This window comes from Patagioenas fasciata, chromosome Z, assembly GCF_037038585.1.
Source record: "Patagioenas fasciata isolate bPatFas1 chromosome Z, bPatFas1.hap1, whole genome shotgun sequence".
In the NCBI taxonomy this organism is placed as follows: Eukaryota; Metazoa; Chordata; class Aves; order Columbiformes; family Columbidae; genus Patagioenas; species Patagioenas fasciata.
In genome coordinates, this window is record NC_092560.1 from 20,284,385 (window position 1) to 20,310,447 (window position 26,063).

The window sequence follows — 26,063 nt, forward strand, 5'->3', positions numbered from 1 at the left end:
CCAGATTACTTTAGAAAGCAAGGCACTAGATAAGTATATTCTCTTACCAAGCAGAGTTCCAATTTAACACCACACCCACAAGTACAAATCAGTCATGTTTTAATAAAAAACAATAATACTTACAATAACAGAATTACACCAAAAAAAACAAGTGCACAATGAACACAGCTTTATGAACACTTAAAAGTCTACACACTGTAAACAGTTAATGAAGTTATTTAAAAGGCAGGCCACAACTCAGTGATCGGTGAAATGTAGTTTACTCCTCAGAATTTAAGAAGTACTCTGAGTTCCTCTCCCAGAACAAATAGCTTCCTCTCCTCCTCCCCACAAATTCAGGACTAGCCACTCTTGTTCAGAGACAACTGCCAGAGTTTTCAAGGTAAGATGCCCAAAGACCACATTCTCATCCCTTGAGGTTAACAGAGCCTTGGATGCACAGAACTTCTCAAAATCACGGCTGCTTTTGCAAGGTACTCTCTCTTTAAACATCCATGTATTTTAGAGCCTATAGTCTCCCAAGTACTGTATTGTTGTAAAAATCTATGAAAAATGTCATTTATTAAAATAAAGCACATGGTCTGAGCTTATTTTTCCATGCTAACTTATCTTTTAAAATCACACTTACTCAGAAAAGCACACCGGAAAGTCTTCAAGTGCAAAAGGTTCCTTCCACCTCAGGGGGATGGATTAAAAGCCTAACCCCAAACCCAGCAGTATGCTCAAAACTTAAGCTGTTTGGTGGTTTTAACTGCCAGAACAACCAGATTCACCACTGTAGTTCATTGAAGTCATGCTGCCTCATGCCAGTTTCAGTTGAAAATCCCAGGATCCACATAAGGATATGCAAGAAAGTCCCCCAGTTTATTGCCTTCTGCATCATAATGGAGCATCCGAAAACAAACATCACAGAAGAAACAAGGATCCTCTGGTGCCAGACTGTCTTCATTGGTTACCCACCTGCAGGTTACAAAACACAAGTGTTTTCCATATGAGTCCAACACATTTGTGATACACATCTCAACATTCTACTCAGAGTTGGGGATGGCAGAAACAAACATCAGTAATAACGTTATACTGACCAGGTACTACCCATATTGCATATCTCCCACCCCAGGCATACAGCTCTTTTCCAAAATCCACACCCAGTGTCAATTCCAGCTACCATTGTATACTGCTACAGCAGCATTTCCTGAGGAACACCTCAAACCTGCATAGCTGGCACAGTGCCTAACCAAAAACAAACAAACAAACAAAAAAACCTCAACCAAACAAAAGACCCCATAACCCCAAATAAAGAAAACAAAAGAAAACCAAACCAGGAATCTTCTGTCCACCCTATGGCCATTTAAGTCATGAAAGATAAATCTGTTTCCCCTTAAGGTAAGAAACTGTAATACAGAGCAGACACGTGACTGACCCAAACTAGTCCGAGTAATAACCAAATCCATTTACAAGTCTAAAAGAAGGGCCTGGATAATGCAGGCAAGACAAGGAGAGGATTGCTGCACACTCCAGTAAGCACTGAAGTTAACATGAACACAGCTGCCAGTACAAGGAGGGCCTGCTGTGACACCAAGCAATTAATTTATGGTAGCACTCAGAGACCATGACAGCTCAAGGCCTCTAGTGATTAAAGATGCTATCTGCACAGATTAGAACATGCAGGACAGCCAGTCAAAGCAGCTCTGCTAACCATGGTTTAGCATCTCCCCACTTAAGCTTAGTGCTTAATCCTGGTTTTAATTTAATGCATTTACATCACCTCTGGTAATGCCCACCCCATCCCTTCTTTCCCCCATATTGACCCTTTGGCTCCACCTCCCCTTATGGCCAAATGGTCTGCAGATTATAGCCACTTGTGAAGGCAACCTGGGGGCTCTGCTAGGAACACTGGGATGGGCTCCCGTCAGGAGGGGAATTGGCTGTTTGCCTGATGCCAGGGAAGTCTAAGGCCAAAGTAGCAAGATAACAAGGACACAGCTGCTGCATCAAACTGACGTTGAGTGTAGAAGCTGTTCTGGGGGGAAAAAGGGCATCAGGTGTTTTTGTGAATAAATCACTCATACCTATAAAATCAGGGAGACTAACTTAGAACTCCTTTAGAGACATTTCTACTGCCTCTATTGAAAGGCTTTCTCACGTCTAAGTAAATAGCACTAGAGTGTATAAACAGAACTGAATTCACATTCTGCTCTCCTAATGGCGGAAAATCTGTACATCACAAAACATTCCTTCAGGTACAGCTGCACAGCACAGAGGTTTCAGGTAGAGGCCAGGATTTTACCTGTGAGGAAAACTACATGCCTTTTAAAAATCTCTAGATTTTAACTTAAAGTCAGACAGATCCATACTTACTTCTGCTTACATGCTAGATTTAATTAAAGCTCTACGTGACTTGAGACAAACGAATTTCAATCTTGTATCTTGTCATGGGGAAAAATGCAGCATTATCCCCCAAAAGTAAGATTTTAAAAAGTAACTGAATGAGAGCTGAGCTCTATGTATACAAAAGCACCTGAGCAAAATAATTAACCTCTTTATCATTTCAGTTCTTTCAATCCTTCAAATCACCGTCTCCAAATGAACGCTATGTATTGGAGGCCTTTTCCTGGGTAGGGAGAGAACAACTGCCTGGAGAGTAAGATCTGGAAACACTTGCATGAAGAATATTCACACTTCTTATCAAATACATACAGAGCTTTGATTTCTTTCTTTTCTTTTAAGTTAGTAGCAATACCTGGAAGACTTATTTAAGAAGACAACTTAAAAGCATTGAGAATGTAGCATACCTGGCTGTATACATTTTGCACACAAAGCATTTTCTGGTACATAACCAGTGTTTCTTAATTAGCACGGGATAAAGGTTCTTGTCCAGGCAGTCATCATGATGAATGAGCCTTGAGGGAAATAAATAGGTACATGAAATACAATAAAGATGAAGCCACACGGGAATTCATCTGAACATAAGCATGGACACTGAAGATAAAGCATTATTTAAATTCCTGTGTAAGCTGATTAGACTTCTGCTTAGCATTTTTTAACACAGATGAAGACCTGGAGATAGACTGCTAGTTGCACTGCCCATGGATTTTATGGTCAAGAGTAAATCCAGTTTCTTTAATAATTCAAGTTTCTTCAGACCATCTACTTTAGATGATCTTTTCAAAGCTTTTATCTCCTTTATAGACTAACAGGCAAAAACATCACAAGGTGAATGTTCAGACACCCGTAACCCTGAGATCATCTACTTGCAACATCTACACCCTTCATTCGGCTGTATTTCTCTTGGGAGGCACCATTTACTAACAATGCTTAGGTAAATCAGGCTTCTGAGAACTGAAAATAATCTGTCACACACAGCAGACAATCAGAGGAGCGCTCTCTTTACCCGTTATGCATTGTGCAGAGTACACACAATAGGAAGAGCATTTTCAAATACATGGCAGATAAAACTAGCACCAGAGGCAATGTAGACCTACTGATGAACGAGGTGGGTGCCCTGGTGACAGAAGATACAGAGAAGGCAGAGTTACTGAATGCCTTCTTTGTCTCTGTCTACTCTGCCGGAAGCTGTCCTGAGGAGCCCCGTACCCTTGAGGCCCCAGAGGAAGGCAGGACAATGGAGAAGTCTGCCTCGGTTGATGAGGACTGGGTTAGGGAGCAGTTAGGCCATCTGGACATCATAAATCCATGGGTCTGGATGGGATGCACCCGTGGGTGCTGAGGGAGCTGGCTGAGGTCATTGCTGGACCACTCTCCATCATCTTTGCCAACTCTTGGGAAACGTGAGAGGTGCCTGAGGACTGGAGGAAAGCAAATGTCACTCCAGTCTTCAAAAAGGGCAACAAGGAGGACCCAGGTAACTACAGACCACTCAGCCTCACCTCCATCCCTGGAAAGGTCATGGAACAACTTATCCTTGGCACCACCTCAAGGCATACCAAGGATAAGAGGTTCATTAGGGGCAGTCAACATGGCTCCACCAAGGGGAAATTGTGCTTGACCAACCTCATTGACTTTTATGAGGACATAACAAGGTGGATGGATGAATGCAGAGCAGTAGATGTGGTCTACCTTGACTTCAGTAAAGCATTTGACAGAGTCTCCCACAGCATCCTTACAGCTAAATTGAGGGAGTGCAGTCTGGATGATCGGATAGTGAGGTGGACTGTGAACTGGCTGAAGGAAAGAAGCCAGAGAGTCGTGGTCAGTGGGACAGAGTCCAGTTGGAGACCTGTATCTAGTGGAGTGCCTCAAGGGTCAGTACTGAATATATTATTCAATATATTCATCAGTGACTTGGATGAGGGAACAGAGTGCACTGTCAGCAAGTTTGCTGATGACACCAAGCTGGAAGGAGTGGCTGACACGCCAGAAGGCTGTGCTGCCATCCAGAGACCTGGACAGGTTGGAGAGCTGGGCAAGGAAAAATTTAATGAAATATAGAAAGGGCAAGTGTAGAGTCTTGCATCTGGGCAGGAACAACCTCAGGTTCCAGTAAAAGTTGTGGCATGACCTGTTAGAGAGCAGCGCAGGGGAAAAGGACCTGCGGGTCCTGGTGGACAGCAGGATGACCATGAGCCAGCACTGTGCCCTTGTGGCCAGGAAGGCCAATGGCATCCTGGGGTGTATTAGAAGGGGGGTGGTTAGTAGGTCAAGAGAGGTTCTCCTGCCTCTCTACTTCGCCCTGGTGAGACCACACCTGGAATATTGTGTCCAGTTCTGGGCCCCTCAGTTCAAGGACAGGGAACTGCTGGAGAGGGTCCAGCGCAAAGCCATGAGGATGATTAAGGGAATGGAGCATCTCCCGTACGAGGCAAGGCTGAGGGAGCTGGGTCTCTTTAGCTTGGAGAAGAGGAGACTGAGGGGTGACCTTATTAATGTTTACAGACATATAAAGCATGAGTGTCATGAGGATGGAGCCAGGCTCTTCTCGGTGACAACCAATGGTAGGACAAGGGGCAATGGGTTCAAACTGGAACACAAGAGGTTCCACTTAAATTTGAGAAGAAACATTTTCTCAGTGAGGGTGACAGAGCACTGGAACAGGTTGCCCAGGGGGGTTGTGGAGTCTCCATCTCTGGAGACATTTAAGACCCACCTGGACACATTCCTGTGTAACCTTGTCTAGGTGTTCCTGCTCCGGCAGGGGGACTGGACTAGATGATCTTCTGAGGTCCCTTCCAATCCCTAACATTCTGTGATACTACTGTTGATGTGGTTCCCACCTCATAGCCACTGTCAACCTCCTCCTTCTCTCCCTGGCCTATCCACCTCAGCCCACTATTTCCACTGCTCTGTTCCCTTTTCAGTTCCCACCCCTTAGCACCAAGTCTAAACTAACATGTCCAACTGACTCCAGCCAGAGTCATTAACAGCATTCTGCTCCCTGATGCTCCACAATCTGCCACATGCTAGCTCTGCATAGAAAGGGCTTTTCATCACAAGTGCCATTCCTCCCATACCAGCCATGCCATGCTAGTTAGAAAGAAGTCTTTTAATGCAGACAAATTACTCAAAAACAAACATGCAAGGGAGATTACTTACCTTATATCTGTGATTATAATGATGTGTTCACAGTTTCCTTGGTGGCAGAAGAGGTATGGAAAGCCAATTTTGAGGGACAAATCATTAAATGTGTAATCCTCCATTTTAACAGACTGAAGATTTCCATAGCCTCTATCATGAGACTCTGACCACTCAATAATTGTTCTGAAAACAGAAAAGTCATCAGAATATCAATGCTATAAACTGTGAATGTACAGAAAATGAAGGCCTTGGGGAACATGCAAAAATCTCACTGGGATACAGTTAAAAAGATGGAAATCAAAAGAGTTTACAATATTTTATAGTAATTTAAGGTAATTTCACAGCAATAACACAACCTCACAGAACTGCGCACAGTTCCTGTGGAACACCTGCCTTTAAATCCCCACCAGGTAGCTTCTCCAGGAGTTCTAGTCAGAGTGTATGTTCCTGATGACCAGGTCAGGTTGTTTGCAACACAGCACTTCTCAAGCATTCCAATAATTCAAGTCACCAGCAGGTCATTTCTGCTGTCTTGGTCGGTAACTCATTTTAAAGTATCAAAAAGCTTTTTTTGTTGTTTGTGTCAAGAAAAAACACAAAGCTGACAAGTGCACAGCTACATTTCCAAAATTTAGCACCAGAAGGGCACTGGCCACTGTTGCAATTATTTCTTGGCATTTCAGCACACTCCTACATACAAGGCATTTTACTTCTACAAACTGAGTATGTTGTCACAGGCTCTTCCATGAAGATTGTTGTTGCTCATGGACAGAAAGATAAGGAGCAAAATTAAATTAATTTATCCAAAGTCACACCATGTCCAGAATAACAAGAACAAGGGTCCAAACTCACATCTCTTCCATAGCACCAATTTTATCATCTTGATTCCCTAAACCTCACTAGAGCGTCAGCGAGCCCATACTTCCTTAAAATAAACTACTATGTACAGCTTAAATGGATAGGACTTGTGTTCAACCAGTGTGAGCTATAGCTCCAAATAAGAGATACCTGAGACTCTTGTCAATGTCATCTCAGATTTCCCAGCAGTCACACAGTCCCCTCGTTGACGTTACCATTAAGGCATTCAGTATGTTTTCAAGACTGAGCAGAAAAACTGACTTCCACACAGCTAAGCTTGTTGTCTTTCTGACCCATCTTCTACCTCACAGGCAAGTCTTTTGCTGGTCATCACAACTACAGAGGGCACTTAAACAGACAGTACAGACTGGCATCTGTCACCTTCCACAGACATCGCATCCCAACAGAGCAAAACAAGATTTGTGAAGAAAAAAAATTGATTAATTCCCCTTTCTGAAGGGAAGTGAGCAGAAGGATTAAGTAGAGCAAGAAAATTTAAACCTCTATGTAAACATCAATTCAACATGAAAATATAGGATGAAAAGTCCACTCCAGCTTCACACACAAGACATTCCAGTCTTAAACAAAATGCAATAAACTTCCTGTCCCTTATGGTTTTCCTTAGTCAATGTCTGCAAATACTGTACCTGCTCAGATCTCTGCACTCCGGGTATCTTCTATCATTATAAAAGATGCCTTCAAAATAAAAGAAAGCAGATTTGTAGAGATCCTGAGAAAGAAAGAGAAATAAGTTTGCATTAGTGTTATGAGAGCTTAAACACCTTAATCAATAACGTGTCAAAAACCAAGCACTTTACATATGTAAATTATATTAGGAGACCTCATTCTACAGGTTTCTAAGAAAAGCTTTGCACGGGTTTTAGATACTGATGTGACAACAAGGCTTACATGACTGCCAGCTATGCAGTTATTCTGCTGACATTGTTCTCAAGCCTTTATAGGACATTTTAGTGCTCTTCTCTTATTACTATCCACATCATAGCAGTTATGGATTTATACAAAAACACAGAACAATAACAGAAGCGTCATTGCACAAATCACACAAATTAAGCAACTGCACAGCACTGACTTGATAATATTTTAAAAAAATCTACAAGGTATAGTAGGTTGACACTGGCTGGGTGCCAGACCCCCCCTCCAGTTGCCCTCTAACAGGATGGGGAAAGAAAATAACATGGACAAGCTCACTGGTTGAAGTAAAGGCAGTTTAATGAAAAAAGCATAGGCCACATGCAAAAGCAAAGCAAAAGGAGGAGATTTATTCTCTATTTGCCATCAGCAGGCAATGTCCAACCACTTCCTGGGAAGCAGGCCTCAGCATGCATAGTGGTTGCTCTGGAAGACAAATGGCTTAACCATGAACGGTCCCCTCCTTGTTTCCTCCAGCTCTTATTGCTGAGCACAATGTCGCATGACACGGGACATGGTCAGCTTGGGTCAGCTACCCATGCTACATTCCCTCCCCATCTCTTGCCCACCCCCAGCCCGCTGGCCTTGAGGGGACCGGCAGAGACAACCCTGAGGCTGTGCAAGCACTGTTCAGCAACAGCCAAAACGCTGCGTGTTATCAACCCTGCGTAGCCAAAACCCCAAAGTGCACACTACGCCGGCTGTTGTAAGCAAAGTTCACTCCATCCCAGACAGACCCAGTGGCCCTGGTCAGGACATACCACTAGATACTTTTTGCTGAAATTACACAGAATTATTGCAGTCCTGTCCCCTATACACACATACACAACAGCCACATGGGAGCAGTCCCTGGACACATCTATGTAAAAAAGACATACATACTATTTCAGAAGGTCCAATCAGCCCACTTCTAGGGGTTCAGAAGAAAATCTAGCATCCTTCAAAATTCCCCGTTAATGTGAAGTTTGTCACACGTAGATAGGCCATATGTACCAGTTTTCTCCGTCCAAAATAATCAACAACTTACAGTGCTCATATGGCATTCACCAGTGTGAAAGTCATCAAATTCCCCATCATCTCATGAAACTGATCTAACCCATAAGCTTCTCTCACATTAACAAATTCTGAAGCAGGACTGCAGAACTATTTAGGTAAAATCACATCCATCCATAAAAAGCATCTCCCTCTGAAGGAACGAAACAAATAAGAACAGGAAAATATCTTGCACAATTAAGTATCATTTTGTTTATCTATCCAGACTGCTTGCACAACAACATTCACAGAGCCATTTTCTCCTAAAAATAAAAATTAGAGACATATTTTTCTTAGTTAACACAGTTGTTGGATTTAGTTTGAAAACAATAAGGTACCCCCCTGGAATAGAATTAATGGCTTTCTTCAAGTAACTTTCCAGTGTTTTTGAGTTGGAATGAAGAGAATGTAAGAGCTAACTGTTATCTCAGCTGTTGTCTGATTTTATATTTGATTTTATATACATCAGTAGTAGTATATTATTTTTATTTTGTTATTTCATTAAACTATTTTTATCTCAATCCACAAGTTTCTCCCTTCCCTTTCAATTCTCTCCCCTACTCGGGGGTGGGAAAACAGAGAGTGAGCAAGCAGCTATTGTGGTTGCTAGCTGAGGTTAAACCACAACAAAATGTCATTTAACATCTAAGACAGGGGTAATTGTTTAGCTAAGGCATACATCTGCTTCCCATCATTTCCATCTTCTGTTTTTGCTGTCAAAACAGCCTTTATATAACAACCAGCTTCAGCAGAGAAATGACCAGGGAAGTTTGTGCTTTTTTATCCATTTAACTTTTTTAACTTAAATTGTGCTCTTCCAGGTTTTTTCTGGCATATAAGAGAGTGCTGGTTTGGTTTGTGCTATAACCCCCTACAGACCAATGCCAGACGGTGGTGTACATTATCAAACTGATCACCACACATGTACAGGGCTTAAGAAACAGTTACAGGAAGCAGGAGCCAGGCTTCTGCAGTGGACACTGAAGCAGGGAAATGCCTTCTATCAAAAACTCACAAGCAGCAAGGAAACACATAATCTAGGTACTATATTACATTTTGCTGAAGAAAAATAATAGCAAAACCAAATCACTTTTGTTGTAAGAGTGATACAGTTAACATGCATGTCTGTTCTGGGCTGGGGAAGACAGGTCAGCTGCCTTGCACAAGATCCATTACTGGAAGTGAGAGGCTGAGTGACATGGACTAAACCCTTTCAAACCACTTCAGAGTAGAACACTTCACTACTGACGGCTGCCTGGAGAGCCATTCTGCATATGCTACACATGCAACTGTGCACAGCTACACCACATAAAAATGATGCTAAGATACACTGTATACACATACAGTTGGCCTGTAAGTTAGAGCACACAGTTTTTCCCATATTTTCAATTGTACCTTGATAAAAAGCAGTGTTTCACCACCTTTCAAAAAAAAGAAACCTCCATTTGCAGTTATACACTGGCATTCAGGCATTGTAATAAATCTATTTCAACCTTGTACTTTCTTCAAGTATGTAGAAAACCACAAGGAATCCTTCCTTCATTCATGGGCCTTAAAAGCATTTTGATAAAGTATGTCTCCAATATACATCAACAGAGTTTCATTACAGTGAAGTGGTCTCAAACTTTACACCTCTAATTACACTGTGTGCCAGCTCTCAGACAAGTAAAGGTTAAATTTATTCATCAATAGATAGGTGTGCAGGCAGCTTAGAAGGTAATGACTGGGGAAGGTAACCTCAAGGCGTCTGGTTCCTTTCCATGATTAAGATGGTGACATGCTCACTCCAACTGCATATTAATGAAATATAACAAGGGCAAGTGTAGAGTTTTATACCTGGGCAGGAACAACCCCAGGTTCCAGTACAAGTTGGGGAATGACGTGTTAGAGAGCAGTGTAGGGGAAAGGGACCTGGGGGTCCTGGTGGACAGCAGTTTGACCATGAGCCAGCACTGTGCCCTTGTGGCCAGGAAGGCCAATGGCATCCTGGGGCGTATTAGAAGGGGGGTGGTTAGTAGGTCAAGAGAGGTTCTCCTGCCCCTCTCCTCTGCCCTGGTGAGACCAGGAATATTAAGTCCAGTTCTGGGCCCCTCAGTTCAAGAAGGACAGGGAACTGCTGGAGAGAGTCCAGCGCGGAGCAATGAGGATGATTCAGGAAGTGGAGCATTTCCTTTATGAGGAAAGGTTGAGGGAGCTGGGTCTCTTTAGCTTGGAGGAGACTGAGGGGTGACCTCATTAATGTTTACAAATATGTAAAGGGTGAGTGTCATGAGGATGAAGCCAGGCTCTTCTTGGTGACAACCAACGATACGACAAGGGGTAATGGGTATAAACTGGAACACAAGAGGTTCCACTTAAATTTGAGAAGAAACATTTTCTCAGTGAGGGTGACAGAGCACTGGAACAGGCTGCCCAGAGAGGTTGTGGAGTCTCCTCCTCTGCAGACATTCAAAACCCACCTGAACACCTTCCTGTGTAGCCTCATCTAAGTGTTCCTGCTCCAGCAGGGGGATTGGACTAGATGATCTTTCAAGGTCCCTTCCAATCCCTAACATTCTGTGATTCTGTGTAACTTGGGAGTTGCTCACTGCTTATTTAATCACAGAATCCTGATAACTTTTTACAAGTCTGCCAGGAGGCAACCTATGACCTGCAAAAACTTACAGTGGAAAAAAAAAAGGCAGAGAAACAGCGGAAGACAAGAAGTGAACAAGAATTATTTTACAAGCTGAGTACAGAATCAAACAGGAAAACTGTGGACAACTAGGCACTCTGGATCCCCAGATCAGTCTTGTGTCTCTTATTAACAGAGAATGAATATTTATTCGTGCCCAGAGGTCTCTTTGAGCTATTAACTCAAAGGTGTCAAAAGACAGGAAATGCAGCCACTGGGGTCAGAGATGAGATTCATGACTGGACATCACCTGCACAAAGGCACAGCTGTAGGAATGTGTTTTGCCTTCAGACAATTTGTTTCAGTTCTGTTAACTGTTACCCTCCCTGGCTCTCCAACCACCAAAAGTAAATACTGCTATGCTCTGGCAACTCCCTACCAATTTTTGTGGATCACAGCAGTTCTGAGTTAGCCTGGTCCAAACTTCAGAAAACAGCTGTCTGTCACAGTGAACAGAAGGACAAGGGAGCCACTGTCATAAACTTCTTGGTAATTTGAGTCCAGTCTCTCATGGTTAATGCTGGCCAGAGGTATGACTCAGACATTCCTTCCTAACAACTTTATATTACCTTTAAGTTTGCAAGGAGGGATGCCCTATCACGTTTCTCCAAGGAATCCCAATAGTAGCAGTTACAACATAAAAGATCCAGAATCCTTGTTAAACCTATCTGTATCTGTGGAACAAAAATACTTCAATATTGCCCAGTTCTTTTAAATATCCCTGATGCTGGTTTGACTGAGGTGTTTATAAAAAAAAAAAAAAAGAGCAAACAAAAAAAAGGCACAGAATGGACTAGAATATTTCAGCTGGAGGGGACCTCCAGCTGCCTGACAAGTTCAGACCTAACCAAAAGTTAAAGCATGTTATTAAAAGCTTTGTCCAAACACATCTTAAACACTGACAGGTTGAAGTATCAAACACCTCTCTAGGAGGCCTGTTCCAGTGTTTGACCATCCTCTTGGTAAACAAATGGTTCCTAAGGTTCAGTATAAAACTTCATTGGTGCAGCTTTGAACCATTCCCACATATCCTATCACTGGATCACAGGGAGAAGAGTTCAGCACCTCCCTCTCCATTTCCCCTCCTCAGGAAGCTTCTGAGGGCACGAAGGTTGCCCCTTAGCCTCCTTTTCTCCAAAGCAGCCAAATCTAAAGTTGTTAGCCACTCCTCACAGGACATTCCTTCTAGCCCTCTCACCAGCTTTGTTGCCCTCCTCTGCATGCATTTGAGGACCTTCCCATTCTTCTTGAATTGTGGGACTCAGAACTGCACACAGCACTCAAGGTGGGGCTGCACCAGTGCTGAATACAGAGGGATAATCCCTTTTTTGGCTGGCTGTGTTTGATGCACCCCAGGATGGGGTTTGCCCTCCTGGCTGCCCGTGCACACACTCATGACTCACACTCAGCTTAATACCAACCAGCACCCCCAGGTGCCTTTGTGCAGAGCTGCTCTCCAGCCACTCCTCTCCCAGTTTGTACTTGCGCTCAGCATTCCTTTGTCCCAGGTGCAGAATTCAGTATTTGGACTTGTTAAATTTCATCCCATTAATCACTGCCCAATGAAGAAACGGCAAAGAATAACACCACAAATTTCAAAAGTAGCATGAATGAAAGAGAAGTTAGGCCTATTTAAACGCAAAAAAAAAAAATATCCAAAAGTCTCTCTCTGCATCAACTGACAAGCTACACTTGTTTACTTAACCAAGGAGAACAGCAACGTGATCCTCTCACTCAGCCTGTGTACTCAAACTTCAAGAGAAGTGAAAGCTGGCATCAACAGCTAACTTACTTACACAGTCTCTTTCCTGCAGACTCTCAAGAGTATCATTCTGATTTAAATCAGTCTCCAAAATCTTTAAATTACTCAGAAATTATTTCCTCTATTTGGAAAAAGCTAACATACCTCTGGCAGGTCACAGTGCCACTTCCTTCCTAGACTAAAAGGAAGAAAATTCTACCCCACCAATTGCTAATTACCTGTTTGCTAAAGCAACATGCAAATTTTATTGTGAAGACTTACCACACACTGAGACTACACTTCAATGCAAGCTGTAAATTCACAATCATGCTTGAGGAAAACAAACAAATGGAATGAATGCACTCCACTCATTAACAGCTCCTGCTGAGAGGCTAGGCATAGTGGCACGCACTTACCTTGGGGAAATTATTGACGTGAGGAAGCCTAAACCTCAGCCCTGCTGAGGCCATGACAGCCCCACATGACTCCTCCACATGCCCAGGAGGAGAGTCTCAGAACTAACTAGCTAGTGCTTTACTTGACACTAGTAGAAAGACTCTTCCACTTACTTTACATAAACGAAAAGACTAGTACCTGGGATGTCTTTCTGTCTCCTTAAAGTGCTGTCTTTTACTATTATATTTATAAATATACAACATCCTCTGGTTTCCTGCAGATTGTGTATAATATATTATTTTCTTTATATCATATTGCTGATACATCATATTATTAATCTATAATACTGGCAGAACAGTTGGCGCTCAAGGCTGATAATCAGTGGAACAAAGTTTAGTTCGAGGCCAGTAACTAGCAGAGTACCTCAGGGTTCAATACAGGACCCAGCCCTGTTCAAGATCTCCATTAATAATCTGCATATTGAGGCAGAGTGTGCTCTCAGAAAGTTTACAGACTACACAAAACTGGAGGAGTAGCTGATATTCCAGATGATCGAGCTGCCATCCAGAGGGATCCTGACAGGCTGGAGAAATGGGCTGACAGGAACAAGGAGAAATGCAAGGTCCTGCAACTGGGGAGGAGCAACCCCAGACACCAATATATGCTGGGTGCCCCTCAGACCGAAAGCAGCTTGGTAGAAAAGGACCTGGGGGTCCTGGTGGACACCAACTTGAACATAAGCCACCAAAGTGCCCTTTCAGCAAAAAAGGGTAATGGTGTCCTGGGCTCCATTACAGAATCATAGAATCACAGAATGTTAGGGATTGGAAGGGACCCTGAAAGATCATCTAGTCCAATCTCCCTGCTGGAGCATTACACAAAGCATTGCCAGCAGGTCAAGGGAGATGATCCTTATCCTGTACTCAGCACTTTTGAGGCCACACCTGAAGTCGTGTGTTCAGTTCTGGGCTTCTCAGTACGAAGAGACATAGACATACTGGAGAGAGAGTCCCACAAGGGCCATGAAGATGGAGGCACTAGGGTATCTCTCCTAGGATAAGTGGCTCAGAGAACTGGGACTCTTCAGTCTGGAGAAGGATTAGAGAGGATTTGACTAACATATACAAATACCTCTAGACAGAACAGAGCCAGGCTCTCTTCATTGGTGCCTAGTGACAGGACCAGAGGCAATGGGCACGAACTGAAACACAAAGCTTCCTTCTGATCATCAGGAAGCACTTTTCCCTGTGACAGTGACCAAGCACTGGCACAGGTTGCCCAGAGACACAGAGACATCTAAAAGCTGTCTAAACGTGGTTCTGGGCAACCTGCTTTAGGTGAACCCGCTTAACCAAGGAAATCGGACCAGGTGACCTTCAGAGGTCCCTTTCAACCTGAACCATTCTGTGATATGATATATATGTAACATATTATCAAAACAATGTAATTTCAGTGTTTTCAAATAGAGTACATTTTCTTTGACCCCTTTTGCACATCCCCAGCGACCACAAGGCAATTGTGCAAGAGCAAAATAATATTAATTCCTACTTCTCATTAGCACCCAGTTGCAAACACCAAAGCATGTAAGTCAAAAGAGGGATCATCTACATTTAGCTATTACCTCTGGTGTTTTAGAATATAGACCAAAGTGAAGTCAGTCAACAGGGATACATTTATGCAAGAATTCACTGCCAGTGATAGCACTTCCTAGCGGTAACATAAATGATGTTTTTCTTGACATGGCACAGACCAGGCAGAATCCATTCAGCCTGATCTAGTGCTGAACACAACGAAGCAAAACTCTGCCTCCTTCCCTGTACGCTTTCAAAGCTCCTACACATGCAGGAGTTTCCAAATAGAAGGCTTTACCTTGCTGATGTGCTCTGGTGCTTGATCTGGCTGACTGCTGAACTCACCACCTATCTGGAGGTCACTGACACACGAAATCGAGTCTCTCAGCTCGGTGAGCTTCTGGCTGCCCAGTACAAGTACTGTCTGGTAGGGTTTGTGATCTTTGTGCTATGAAGAAAAAAGCATACAAGCTTCAAACAAAAATCACTTGTCAGCATCAGTACTGCTCTTCAGTTGACAGCTTGAGATCATTAACCGCAGCATATGGTGCACCACCTGTCTGTACAAGATCTCGCATCTTGCCTCAGCCTCTCCTAAGGCTGCCATTTATTAGTTTTATTCAGAAACTCAAAAGTCACATTCCCCACAGGAAAGTGCAGGAAACACAAAGTCTGAGGACACTAATCCCAAATCCAGGAAAAGTACTGTAGTTTTCATGTATTTAGTCTCAGATTTTGAGTTTTCTGTGAAATCAATTAACTGCTGAGTAATTATTGTAAAGATTTCCTTCTGTAAGTCACTGACAGAATGAAAGCCAGAAAAAGCCTTAAGAAGTTACCACAGTTGGAGGGTTTACCACATTCCCTCAGTGAATTCACTGACTTTAACTGCTTGGGAATGCAAGATTTTAACTGAGTAAGGATCAGAATGCAACCAACCTTCTGAAATATGACAGGATAAAAGATGTTCAGAGTTAAAAGTAGTTCTCCCGCCTCAACCTGATCCGTTGGATTGTCTGGCCTCTTTCCAATTGCATGGGACTCCTGCAAAAATAAAGACACATATATTATATTGGCAATCACTTTTGTATCAAAAGCTCCTGGATAAAAGTCTGAGAAACACTGTTCTAATTGCAACTCATTTTTGACTGTGTAGTCTTCTGAATTGACAAAAGCCTACTTCCTCCAGGATGGAAAGGTGAGAAACTGCTGCAATTACTGATTTCAATCATTTTCCTTCATTCCTCAGCTCTGGAGAAGCTGAGAGACTTCCAGTAATTACGAGACAGCTGGCTACTCAGGGGCCCTGCATAAAGGAATGAGTGCCTGCTGCCACTCCACCCTCATGGAACCCAGCTGCTATCAACTTCCACCATTTAATGCTCTGAAACACTTTTTAAATGCTTTCACATGTAAAAGGGGATCGCACCTCCCAGCTTGAGAAAGACTGACCTAGAAACTAGCCACAGGAAAAGGTATATCAAAATAAAAATTGATGCAACACCGCCTCTTATGAGGGAAATTTGACATAGCTGGAGGTCTCAAGATCTTCAAAATCCAAACCAAAAATCCAGCGCTGCCCTTGCCACACCACCATGTTTTTGAAAAGAAGTGAACGCATTTCCATGTTTACACTCTACTTTGTGTTTAAGACATAGCCCAGCAGTGAGTATGAGGGAGGGCACTTTCCTGTGGCAGTCATTTCCCTCCTTCTTCAACAAATTAAGAGAGAATACTGACAGCACAAACACTTCCCACCAGCATGAAGTGTTCTTCAGATTTAGTAACAGAAGTATGTATGCTATGAAACTTCAGTTGAGATACTCGTGCTCTGTCCTTGCATCTCTCTTTTTCATATGATGCATTCCAAACTCACATTTCTTATTGCGCTCATCCTGTTCTAGGATACCGTGGTCACAACCAGCTCTGACACACCAACCAGTTACCATAGCTTGTTCAAAGGATGCAGTAACTGACCATGTGCTCATTCTTCAGAAACAGGGACAAGTCACCACTCATTAAAACCCTTTATGAAGACTTTTATTGCAAATATTTTCTCAGATAGATGCCCTGTGCTAAGAGCCCAACAAAGTTATTGCATCTCAGCTGATGCATGATGTTTAGATCATGTGCCTATCTCTGGACAGTTGAAACAAGATCACTCATGACATACCAGAAAACTTAAGGGGAAAAAATTGTTTAACAGTCACAAGTGAGGCTCCTCCCTCATTACACCTCCAACCCTAATTTGTACGGTAGTTCACAGCTTGCTTGTTCAAGCCATGGACTCCAGCACTGTGAAGTTTAAGAAGTTTTCCTTTTTAGGACTTTGATGGCTGTGAAGAAATCTTTAAAAAAGAGGTACTAATAATAGTTAAAAGAATTCCAAGATAGCTTTTGAGGAGCTGATCACTACACTCCTGGTTCCTGACAGCTCAGAATGACTGAGAAACCTGTGCTACAAAGGTCACAGTTAGAAACTTACTGGCACCATGGTCCTACTGTCTTCCTCTTTCAGCCCTACAGAAACTAGATCACAATCACTTCTACATTAAAGATCCGATTCTAATACAGGACTCCAGAGCAAAACCCATATGCATTCTGTCTAGCTCTACAATAAGTTCACATAATGCTCAGTACACTTGATTCCCTACACAATGCTCCAGTAGCAACAAAATATAAGCAGTCATACAGTGGTAATAAGCTGTAATTCCTCCTTACCATATTCAGTACTAACAGACCATAAGAGCAGAGGTTTATCTTCTATCTTTACAAAATGTCTGTAATCATTACCTGTAAACTCATATCTGTAAACGTTTATAGCGTACAGAGATCCACAGCAATGAGAAAATAAAATAGAAGTTGCATTCTGCTTGTGCGGAATTGTCACAAGATGACATGCAACTTACCATCTCATAAGCAAGAGTTTCTTGTCTGCAAGCCCGATCCACAATAATTGTTTCTTCTCTCTTCTCTAATGCCTTTTTTCTAATTCTGAAGGGCAGGAACACAGGAAAAAATTTAATTCAGTAACTTCCACGCAGAATCTCTAGGTATACTTTTAAACAACATAAGCTACTACAGTACAGTTTTCAAAAAGCAGGATTCATGGCTTAGTATGACAGATCAACTTAAAACACTCTTGTCTCTGAACTCCCATAAAACCTGGTAGCAAACACGTCAGCTTGTAGATTTCAGCTTGTGTTTTTCTTTTGCCTTATGTGCAAATTACAGGTTGTTTGCATGGATTCAGATAGAGAGGTACCTGGCTACAACTTCAGTACCTGTACTTTGGCCATTACAGAGTGACTATGGGTTACCAGAGGTAAGAGCTACAGATTTATTTCACAAGGCTTCAGAGAAACCTCCTGCACATGACTATGAGAAGTCCCCTGCACACTCCAAACTTAGGTGCTAAAGCAGAAGTACCAAGGTCCAGAAATCCTAAGTCCTTCCAATAAGAAAAACTGAATATTCTGCATATCTTAATAATAAATTCCTAATAACGCTCAAGCAGAAGGCTCCCACCAATTACCCTATCATAAGCTGATGTTTCTGCATTATGAATATTTCTGGACACTGCTTCAGAAAGTACACCATTGCCTAGAAAGGGAATAAAAAGCTAGCCATGGCTTTGTGCTTGTTTTGCATCTCCCTTCCCCCCCAGTTCAGGGTACTGTGAGTGCACCATAATGACGTACTGAAGAGTTAGCAGACTGCTATCTTCAGGAATAACATCTGGGTCCTCTTCTTTATCCGAAGACATTAACATTCCAATGCTAGAACAAAGAAAATAATTATTATACATTTTTTCAGACTTAGCTCATTACACAAATCAGTTAAGTGATTCTTAAAAGGACCAAAGACACCAAAATGTGAACAAACAAGACATAGCTTTTGCAATCTAAATCAGGGCAAAAAGGTGGTATGGTTGTTAAGATAAAGAACCAAAAGACACAGAGCCCTAGAGTTTATGTCTGGCTTTCATAGAGATTTGGTAAATTTTATCTTAATTTTGTCTTCTGCTTAAGGAACCACAGATGCCTAGAGAAGTTTAGCAAGCCCTGTTCAAAATACGCGTCCAATACTTTTTATAAATTAAAAATGCCAATTGACTTTTTCAAATCTCATCCACCTACTCTGATTTTCTGATGACATATGGCGAGATAGATTCAATCAAAAGGAATCATCAACCTCAACCTATAGGGTAAGACTCACTCTCAGGTACAAACATGGGCAAGCCACCACATATATGCAAGCTGTCATTGCTGTATTAAGGCATTAAATTATGCCACATTTCTTCCAGTGGGAATAAGACAACACTTCTGTCTGAAGTGATAAGTCCACTCTTTCTTGTATACTTCCTTCCATACCCAAACCCTTTTCACCCTCACCCTTCTTGTGTTTGTACAGAGTCCAAAATATAGCTAACCATAGTTTTCTGCTGCAGTGCAAATCACTGCAGGATGTGAGAAGGAAAAGTGGAACTGCTTTTGGCTGCAGCAATGATTTAAACTAATCATACAAGCGCTAGGTTTTCATAACATAAATGATTATGGAATTTCTCATAAACATGCCACAAAAAATTAATCTTGTGGGTACTGTATCTGCTTCCTTGCCACAGTTCTGTAAGATAAGGTTCCCCAACACCATTCCACAAACAGACTAAATGATCCATCCAGAGGCTTCAGATCAGACACTAAAAGAGTATCAATTACCTTTTAAGAAACATACAGAATAATGCTGATTCAAAGACAGTAATATTTTTGTATTCATCACAAAAGAATTTTATTCAACTCCACAAACAGCCTGAGAAAATATTATTTAAAACAGAGAAGTATCCCCTGCTTTGAATCACACTTGACCTCTTTAGTCTCTCTACTGTTTGCAGACTATATAAAGGCAGGGCTTATACCACTCCTTAAGTTGCAGTTTGAATCCCAGCAAACTCTTATGCAAACCCATCCCTTTATGGGACAAACAAACCACTGGTGAAGTTCAGGAAAAATGTTTGGAGTGTACCATTTATTTTCAATATAATTTATTATTTGATCATATTCTTTTTTCACTATAATTTTATAATGTTCCCCATGTCAACAATGATAAGCTAGGTAATACTATCACTGCAGTAATGAATAAGCCATTAAAGTGGAAGTGCAGAGGTATACACAGTAATTGAGAAATAGAAATCTGGAATCAACTGGTAGCAGCTGACAATAAGCAAAAGTCAGAGAAAAAATTTTGGTTTGGGGCAGATGGTCTAGTTCTGATGATCCAATAAAGTCACCAAGTATTGAAGATAATTTTAATTTACTGTTGTTTAGTTAGTTTCTTACCATTCAGCAATACACAGAGTTTTAACCATCCCTCCTTACAGGCTTCATCTCAAACAGAAAATGGTTCCTTTGAGAAAAGGGGATTCCTTCAGGAGCACCACTTTAAAAGAAACTATGCAGCAACTACTTACAACCTCTTGGAAACAGAATCAACCTTACCCTTAGATTCCCACTTGCTGAAGTGGATGTAGAGACAACTGCATGAGTCTTTATCAAGTGCAGACTGAACCACTGCTGTGTGTAGTAATTTAACTTAAAGGAGTAGAACAGCGCTTTGGAAAACACAGAGCAAACATCAGCCTTTCAGATGGGGTTGTTCTTCATTCAGGATAGATCAGTGTTACGAATAGTCTACCTAATGAACTAATGTATAGCCCCTGACAGTCAAAGCAACTTAAAACTGACCCTTCTGTGGAAATGACATGCCACCAGCATGAACAGACTATTTATCTACATCTTCCTGCACTCGGATCAGTGACTACATTCACCAAAAAGCCCCTAATCACTTGAAGACCTGCCATTTTGAAGAAATTACTGTGTATTTTGGTCTTTAGACACCACATAGGTTATCTACAGTTTTTGAAAATGTATACTACCTACTACTGTGGAGTTTCATCTGCATCAAAGGTGACAGTTTCACATTTCCCTTCTATGCATACATATGATGTCAGATCTCACCAACAACACCTGTGTTTTCCTTCCCTCCCACAGCCAGGGATCTCTGGCTGTGGTATTCACACCATACCCACTAACCACCTGCTGCAGGAAGAAAAACTTAACGTTCCCCAGAAAGGTGCTCCAAGCAGACATGGTGTAAAATAGCTGGCATGTAAGCTGTTTCCCCTTTTTCGTTGTAGCACAGAAAGGTGACCAGTAGAAACGGAAACTGCCACTGAACCAAACAAGTTCTATGGACCCTTGTAAGCCTGGACACTACCATTTCTCATGCCTGAAAAGTCAGAAACCTCAATTTCTCAAGGATTACTACACACAGAGCACCTTTTTCAGTAATTTGAATCAGTATAAAAATTAATTACCTATGTCATTGTATCACATGCACTGAAGCCTTAAAAAGCCTTGCTATACGGCCTTTTTACAGAGGCCATGTTGGAGCTCCTCCTGCATAACTTCACTTCAGCCAGCCAAACCACATCACTAATATGTGGTCCATGGTCCTGAGAAAATCAGGCTTTACAAATGCAAAGTATATGCTAATCCCTCAAGAAATTAAGGCTAAGTACTCAATGTCATACACCTAACAGATGAAAGCGCAGGCAATACGAAGTCTGCACCAGGCACACCTCACTCCTGACAGCTACAAGCATGGGATCACATTGTGCCCCCACACAGAACACTCCCTGCATGCAAGACAAATACACTCAGTACACTCAGTTATGGTAGAGAGGAAAACACTGGCCATTCTGTTTAATGCATGCTGATATGAACTGTAGGAGAGTGACAAGGAACAGCAAGTGTTATATGAAATTCATGTCCCCAGGCAAGATATTTTAAGGTGGCTAGAAAAAAAAAGGCCAAAGGCCAGTCTATGGAAATAGTCTATCAGTGAAACCTTTACTAACCATGATTTTACTTTCCTCAAAACATTCTGACACATAGCAAGCTTTCTCAGTTGTAGAAATTAGAAGATGCTTTAGTATTTTGCCTGATATTTTCATAGGAAGATGATACAGTGTTTATATGCCCCTTCACATAGCATATATTTTAAGGGCAGTACTTTCATCACCTTTGAGACACTAATACTACAAGACGCTAAATACTAATACGTTAAGACGCTAATGCTAGCTTAATGCAGCTTTATAACACGTCCCTAGAGATATTTACACCTACCCCTTCAAATAAAACAAGAAGGTGAATTAGGGCTGAAGTGGAATAACGTACCTGTAAGCCTCACCTCTCTTTACTTATGTAAAATCTACACTGACTTGAGTCTTAGCCTGTTCTACATGCACACAACAAATCACTCCGAAGGCAAAATAGGGTAACATAACTTATCACATCTCAATTGCTGAGACACCAATAATGAATCCCAAGGTAAACCTCTTTGCTCACCACTAAGGCATTTGAACAAACCTTAAAACTTTACCCTCTCAACACCTTGGTTATTTAAGAGAACTACTGATGCAATCTCCTAGCTAAGGTGTAAACCCTACACCTGTTTAAAATCTGATGAAAACCCAACTGATCTCTATAATGATTGTCTGCACACAATTTCAGCAGTATGCAAAGCATTCTTACTGAGTAAAATTCAAGTAAGTGAAGATGGGATTTTTTTCCCTGTATTCTGTTTGCAGAAAAAAACCCCTCACCAACCATCAACAACACTACACTGAGATGCACAAAGAATTATACAGCATTTAAACATTATACCATTTCTCCTCACCAGAAGACTGTAGATCTTCAAGAATACTTATACACTATGTCACTATCGTCTAGAAGAAGATTTAACCATTAATATTTAAAAACTTCATCCTGAGTCCATGAAAGATTGTTTTAACCTATTACTATTTTAAGCATAGATATAGGAGGACTACCTATATCTTCCCATCTCTCTTCTACCTAGAGGAAACCTCATTAACTTGCCAGAAGTTCCCTACAAATAGGTCACAGTCAGAAAAATCTAGTTTTATATCCAAGACGTGTTCACTTCAGCACCTAGAAAAATACATTTATACCAGTAATAAGTGTGACACCAAGACACCACAGAACACATATTGGTGCAGATCAGTGTTTTCAGCTCTTCTCAAGGGAGAAATACAAACAACTGAGAGCAGGCAAGTGAAAGTGTTCAGAGGTAGTGATTTGAGGTTGGCCAACATCAAGGACAGACTCAAGAGGCTAGGACTATTTAATTTAAAAGCAAAAGCACACGGGGATTAGCGACTGGGATTTCCAGCCTGCACAGGGGAAAGGTCACACCAGAATGCATAGGTTTATCTTCACTCTCCTGCAAAGCCAACAGGCAGCTGCCAGATGATCTGTTCTCTCGCCTGCATAGACTGACTGCTCCTTTCTTCTTTTGCAAACCTCTTCCCTAAACAGCACCACTTTCCATAGTACACTCAGCGGCAAACACACAGCACTGCTCTGTGACGCCAGCAAACACAGACAGCAGATGAAATGTGGCAGTCATAGACTGAAGAAAGCTGAAAAAAAGAAGCAGCAGAGCGAATGAAGGGAAAAATAAACAAAGCACAGAAAATCAGCTTGGAATTCAAGTGAAATTAGCGACAGGCTCCAGCAAAAGAGTCACTGCAGAGAATAAGCCACTGCATAGGAGCAACCAGAGACTACCTCTGCCCTGGGAAAGCTTAAAGACTAATTCCCACAGCTGCTGCTAGATGAGAATACATGAACTGTTTTTAATATTAACATCAGCCTCTATATTTACTAAGCCTACAAATGGCAAAAAATTATCCTAGTTATCAGAACTATGACAGCTGACATAAAGCGTTGTTCGAGGTAAGCTAGCATTACAAAAAGCAAGAATGCCTGACAAATTACTCCTTTGTTGGCAAGTCAAGATATAATTCAGTAAGTGTTGATTTCCTACTGATCAAAAATGCCCCTACAAATCTGGATTTCTGAATGGCTTACTAAGCTCTCACCGTTGCATACAGCACTCACACAAGTATATTTTCGCTCAGGCATCGAACTCCGTGGTCCTGGGCTCCTATTCTTTGTTCGTTCCTTGCCTTTTACTAAAGCAACAAATGCTCCTACCCATCTTTCTCCTTCCTCAGAGACACCATCACCATTTAAACAAACAATAATCATCAAATCAACTCCAGTTTCTCTCAAATAATGTTGCTTATGTTTTTGCTGTCATATTATCCCTGTAATCTGGGGTATAACTCTGAAAACATCTAGACGGACATGCTCAGGAACAACACTGTATCTTGCACACAGAGCACTGAAGGAAAAGCCAAGAGCTCAATATATAAGTGCAGTTCTAGCTACATTCACAGAATTCTGTCTTCTGCATCACTTTGGAGACTATGTTCATTCTGTTCAGAACATGAAAATGAACAATCTCCATTTTGCATTTGAAATAGCTCATAAATAATTCTTTGCCTTTGAGAAAGCAATAACTGAAGGACAGAACCTGCACAAAGCTATACAGATATCAACAGAACTCTGCTATGCCTTCCTTACTCCTGAGCTACAGACAAATCATCAACTGTGATGCTTCTGCAGGAATTACTGCCTGAAATCAGGCCTTTGTCTACAGGAGATGATTCCCACTACTCATGTGACCTGAAAGCCTTCCAGCTTCAGTACATTAGAGCCTGCTGCTTTGACCCCCATATGGTTCCCTTCCTCTTTCAACATTACTTTGCAATTCACTGGTCCACAAATATGAATGAAGTTACAAATGCAAAAGAAGCGAATGTTTGTTCTTTCCCAGCCCTAGTGCAACCTAGGCTGCTTGGGCAAACAGCACTCTCCCCCACACAAAAAAGCACTTGCACAGCTTTGACTTCACCACCAGCCCTGACTAAAACAGCAAAGGACCCAGCCAAGCTCAACAGTTAATGAATTTTGCCAGTTACCAAAACTCATCTAAATGACGTTAACACAGACACCTAGGCCTTTTTCTCCAAATAGCGTATGCCTTTCATTTTGCAACTGGGGTCTTCTAAAACCATGGACACATTCAGATTCTTTAGGTTTTACCTAGCGAGCAATATGTTGCTAAGTATTTACTTGTTAAGCGCTTAACTATTCCTTCATGAGTTCAAGGCCATAACATACAGTTTCCTCCACCTGCGGAACAACATCCTCCAGAAACACAACATTTTCCTTCTCCACTTCATATTTAACGGGCAGAGAAAAAACGTAGGTGGGACAGGCCGGGAAGTACTGTTCAGAAGTGCTTTTGCCCGGGTAACCCCTCGCCTGGCTTGAAGTGGTGCAGCACCTCAGCGACAGCACCTACTGTCCCCGACCCGGGACTGCGCAGGCACCGAGCGAGGCCCGACCCTTCGTGCCAAATCCCCGCGGGTGAGAGCCGGTGGTTCCAGCCGTGCCTCGGCCGGAGCACCGTGAGGTCACCCGCACGCCGCCGCGCGGCTCCGGCAGGACCCCGTGCTCTCAGCGGGGCTCCGCGGGCCGCTCTCCCCGCTCCCACCTGCACACGGCCCGCAGCTCCGCCGCCGTCTCTGCAGCGCAGCCCAGCTCCGCCGCCAGGCCCGCCTCCGCGTCAGCCGCCGCCTCCACCGCCAGCGAGAGGTCGGGCGGCCCCAGGTGCTGCCGCCAGCCGCGGCCCAGGGCGCCCACGCGGAAGGCGCGAGTGTACACCTCCGCCGCCTCGTAATCGGGCGCAGCCTCGGCCGCCGCCATGGCCGCCGGGCCCGTGCGCGGCCCGCTGGGGCCTGTAGTCCGCCGCCACGACCGTTAACGGCCGCCGCGGAAACGCGTCACGGCCGCCTGAGGCTCCGCGACCCTGTGGGCTGGCTCTCCCGCGGCGGGGCTCCAAAGGAAGGTGTCCGGGGTTGCCTAGGACATTGCCAGCCGCCTGTCACTGTCTGGAGCTCCGTCGGTGCCTGCTCGGTGACCAGAGGGGCGGGAGGGCCGCCAAAGGAAGCGGCGCGGCCTGGGAGGCTGCGGGAGGCGAAGGGACGGGCGCTGCCCCGGGTGCGGGGCCTCCGAGCCCGCGGGCGCGTTGCCGGGCAGTCACAGGCGGGGAGGGTGGCCGGCGACCTCCCGCTGCGAGGCTGAAAACTGCCTGGCATCGTTCCTTTAAAAAAAAAAAAAAAGTACCGTTTCCTTGATTTTAGATCGGTACCGTGTCTTCCATCATGCTGTATTGAAAAATTTCGTTTTCTTCTCTCAAAGTGAAAGTGTGATGCTTGTCAGCCCGTATCTGTTACAGCATTAGGGTGTTTAATAATACGATGAACAAGGTTCCTGAGATAGATAACAATTTATTAGCACCACTCATGCTTTTAAAAACTGCATTTGTTAGCCTCCAC

At 42.8% G+C, this 26,063-nt stretch overlaps 1 protein-coding gene across 1 annotated transcript; it reads right to left on the reverse strand.

Annotated features, from left to right (window-relative positions):
• Window positions 1–82: 82 nt before the first annotated feature.
• Window positions 83–25,739, reverse strand: SNAPC3 (small nuclear RNA activating complex polypeptide 3). The gene is made up of 9 exons (XM_065861709.2): window positions 25,220–25,739; window positions 18,436–18,513; window positions 17,644–17,728; window positions 15,674–15,778; window positions 15,033–15,182; window positions 7,038–7,120; window positions 5,551–5,715; window positions 2,793–2,900; window positions 83–960 (listed from the first exon to the last, which is right to left on the reverse strand). The coding sequence occupies exons 1-9, from the start codon at window positions 25,429–25,431 to the stop codon at window positions 813–815; spliced, it is 1,134 nt and encodes a 377-aa protein (XP_065717781.1). The 5' UTR covers window positions 25,432–25,739; the 3' UTR covers window positions 83–812.
• Window positions 25,740–26,063: the final 324 nt, after the last annotated feature.

What these genes read in the sequence shown, in the direction of transcription:
- SNAPC3 (XM_065861709.2), bottom strand. Translation starts at nt 25,431, where the DNA reads ATGGCGGCGGCCGAGGCTGCGCCCGATTACGAGGCGGCGGAGGTGTAC. An exon ending in GAGCTGCGGGCCGTGTGCAG is followed by an intron (nt 18,514 to 25,219) that starts GTGGGAGCGGGG and finishes TCTTTGTTCTAG; the next exon opens with CATTGGAATGTTAATGTCTT. An exon ending in GAGTGCAGAGATCTGAGCAG is followed by an intron (nt 5,716 to 7,037) that starts GTACAGTATTTG and finishes TTCTGTTTTCAG; the next exon opens with AACAATTATTGAGTGGTCAG.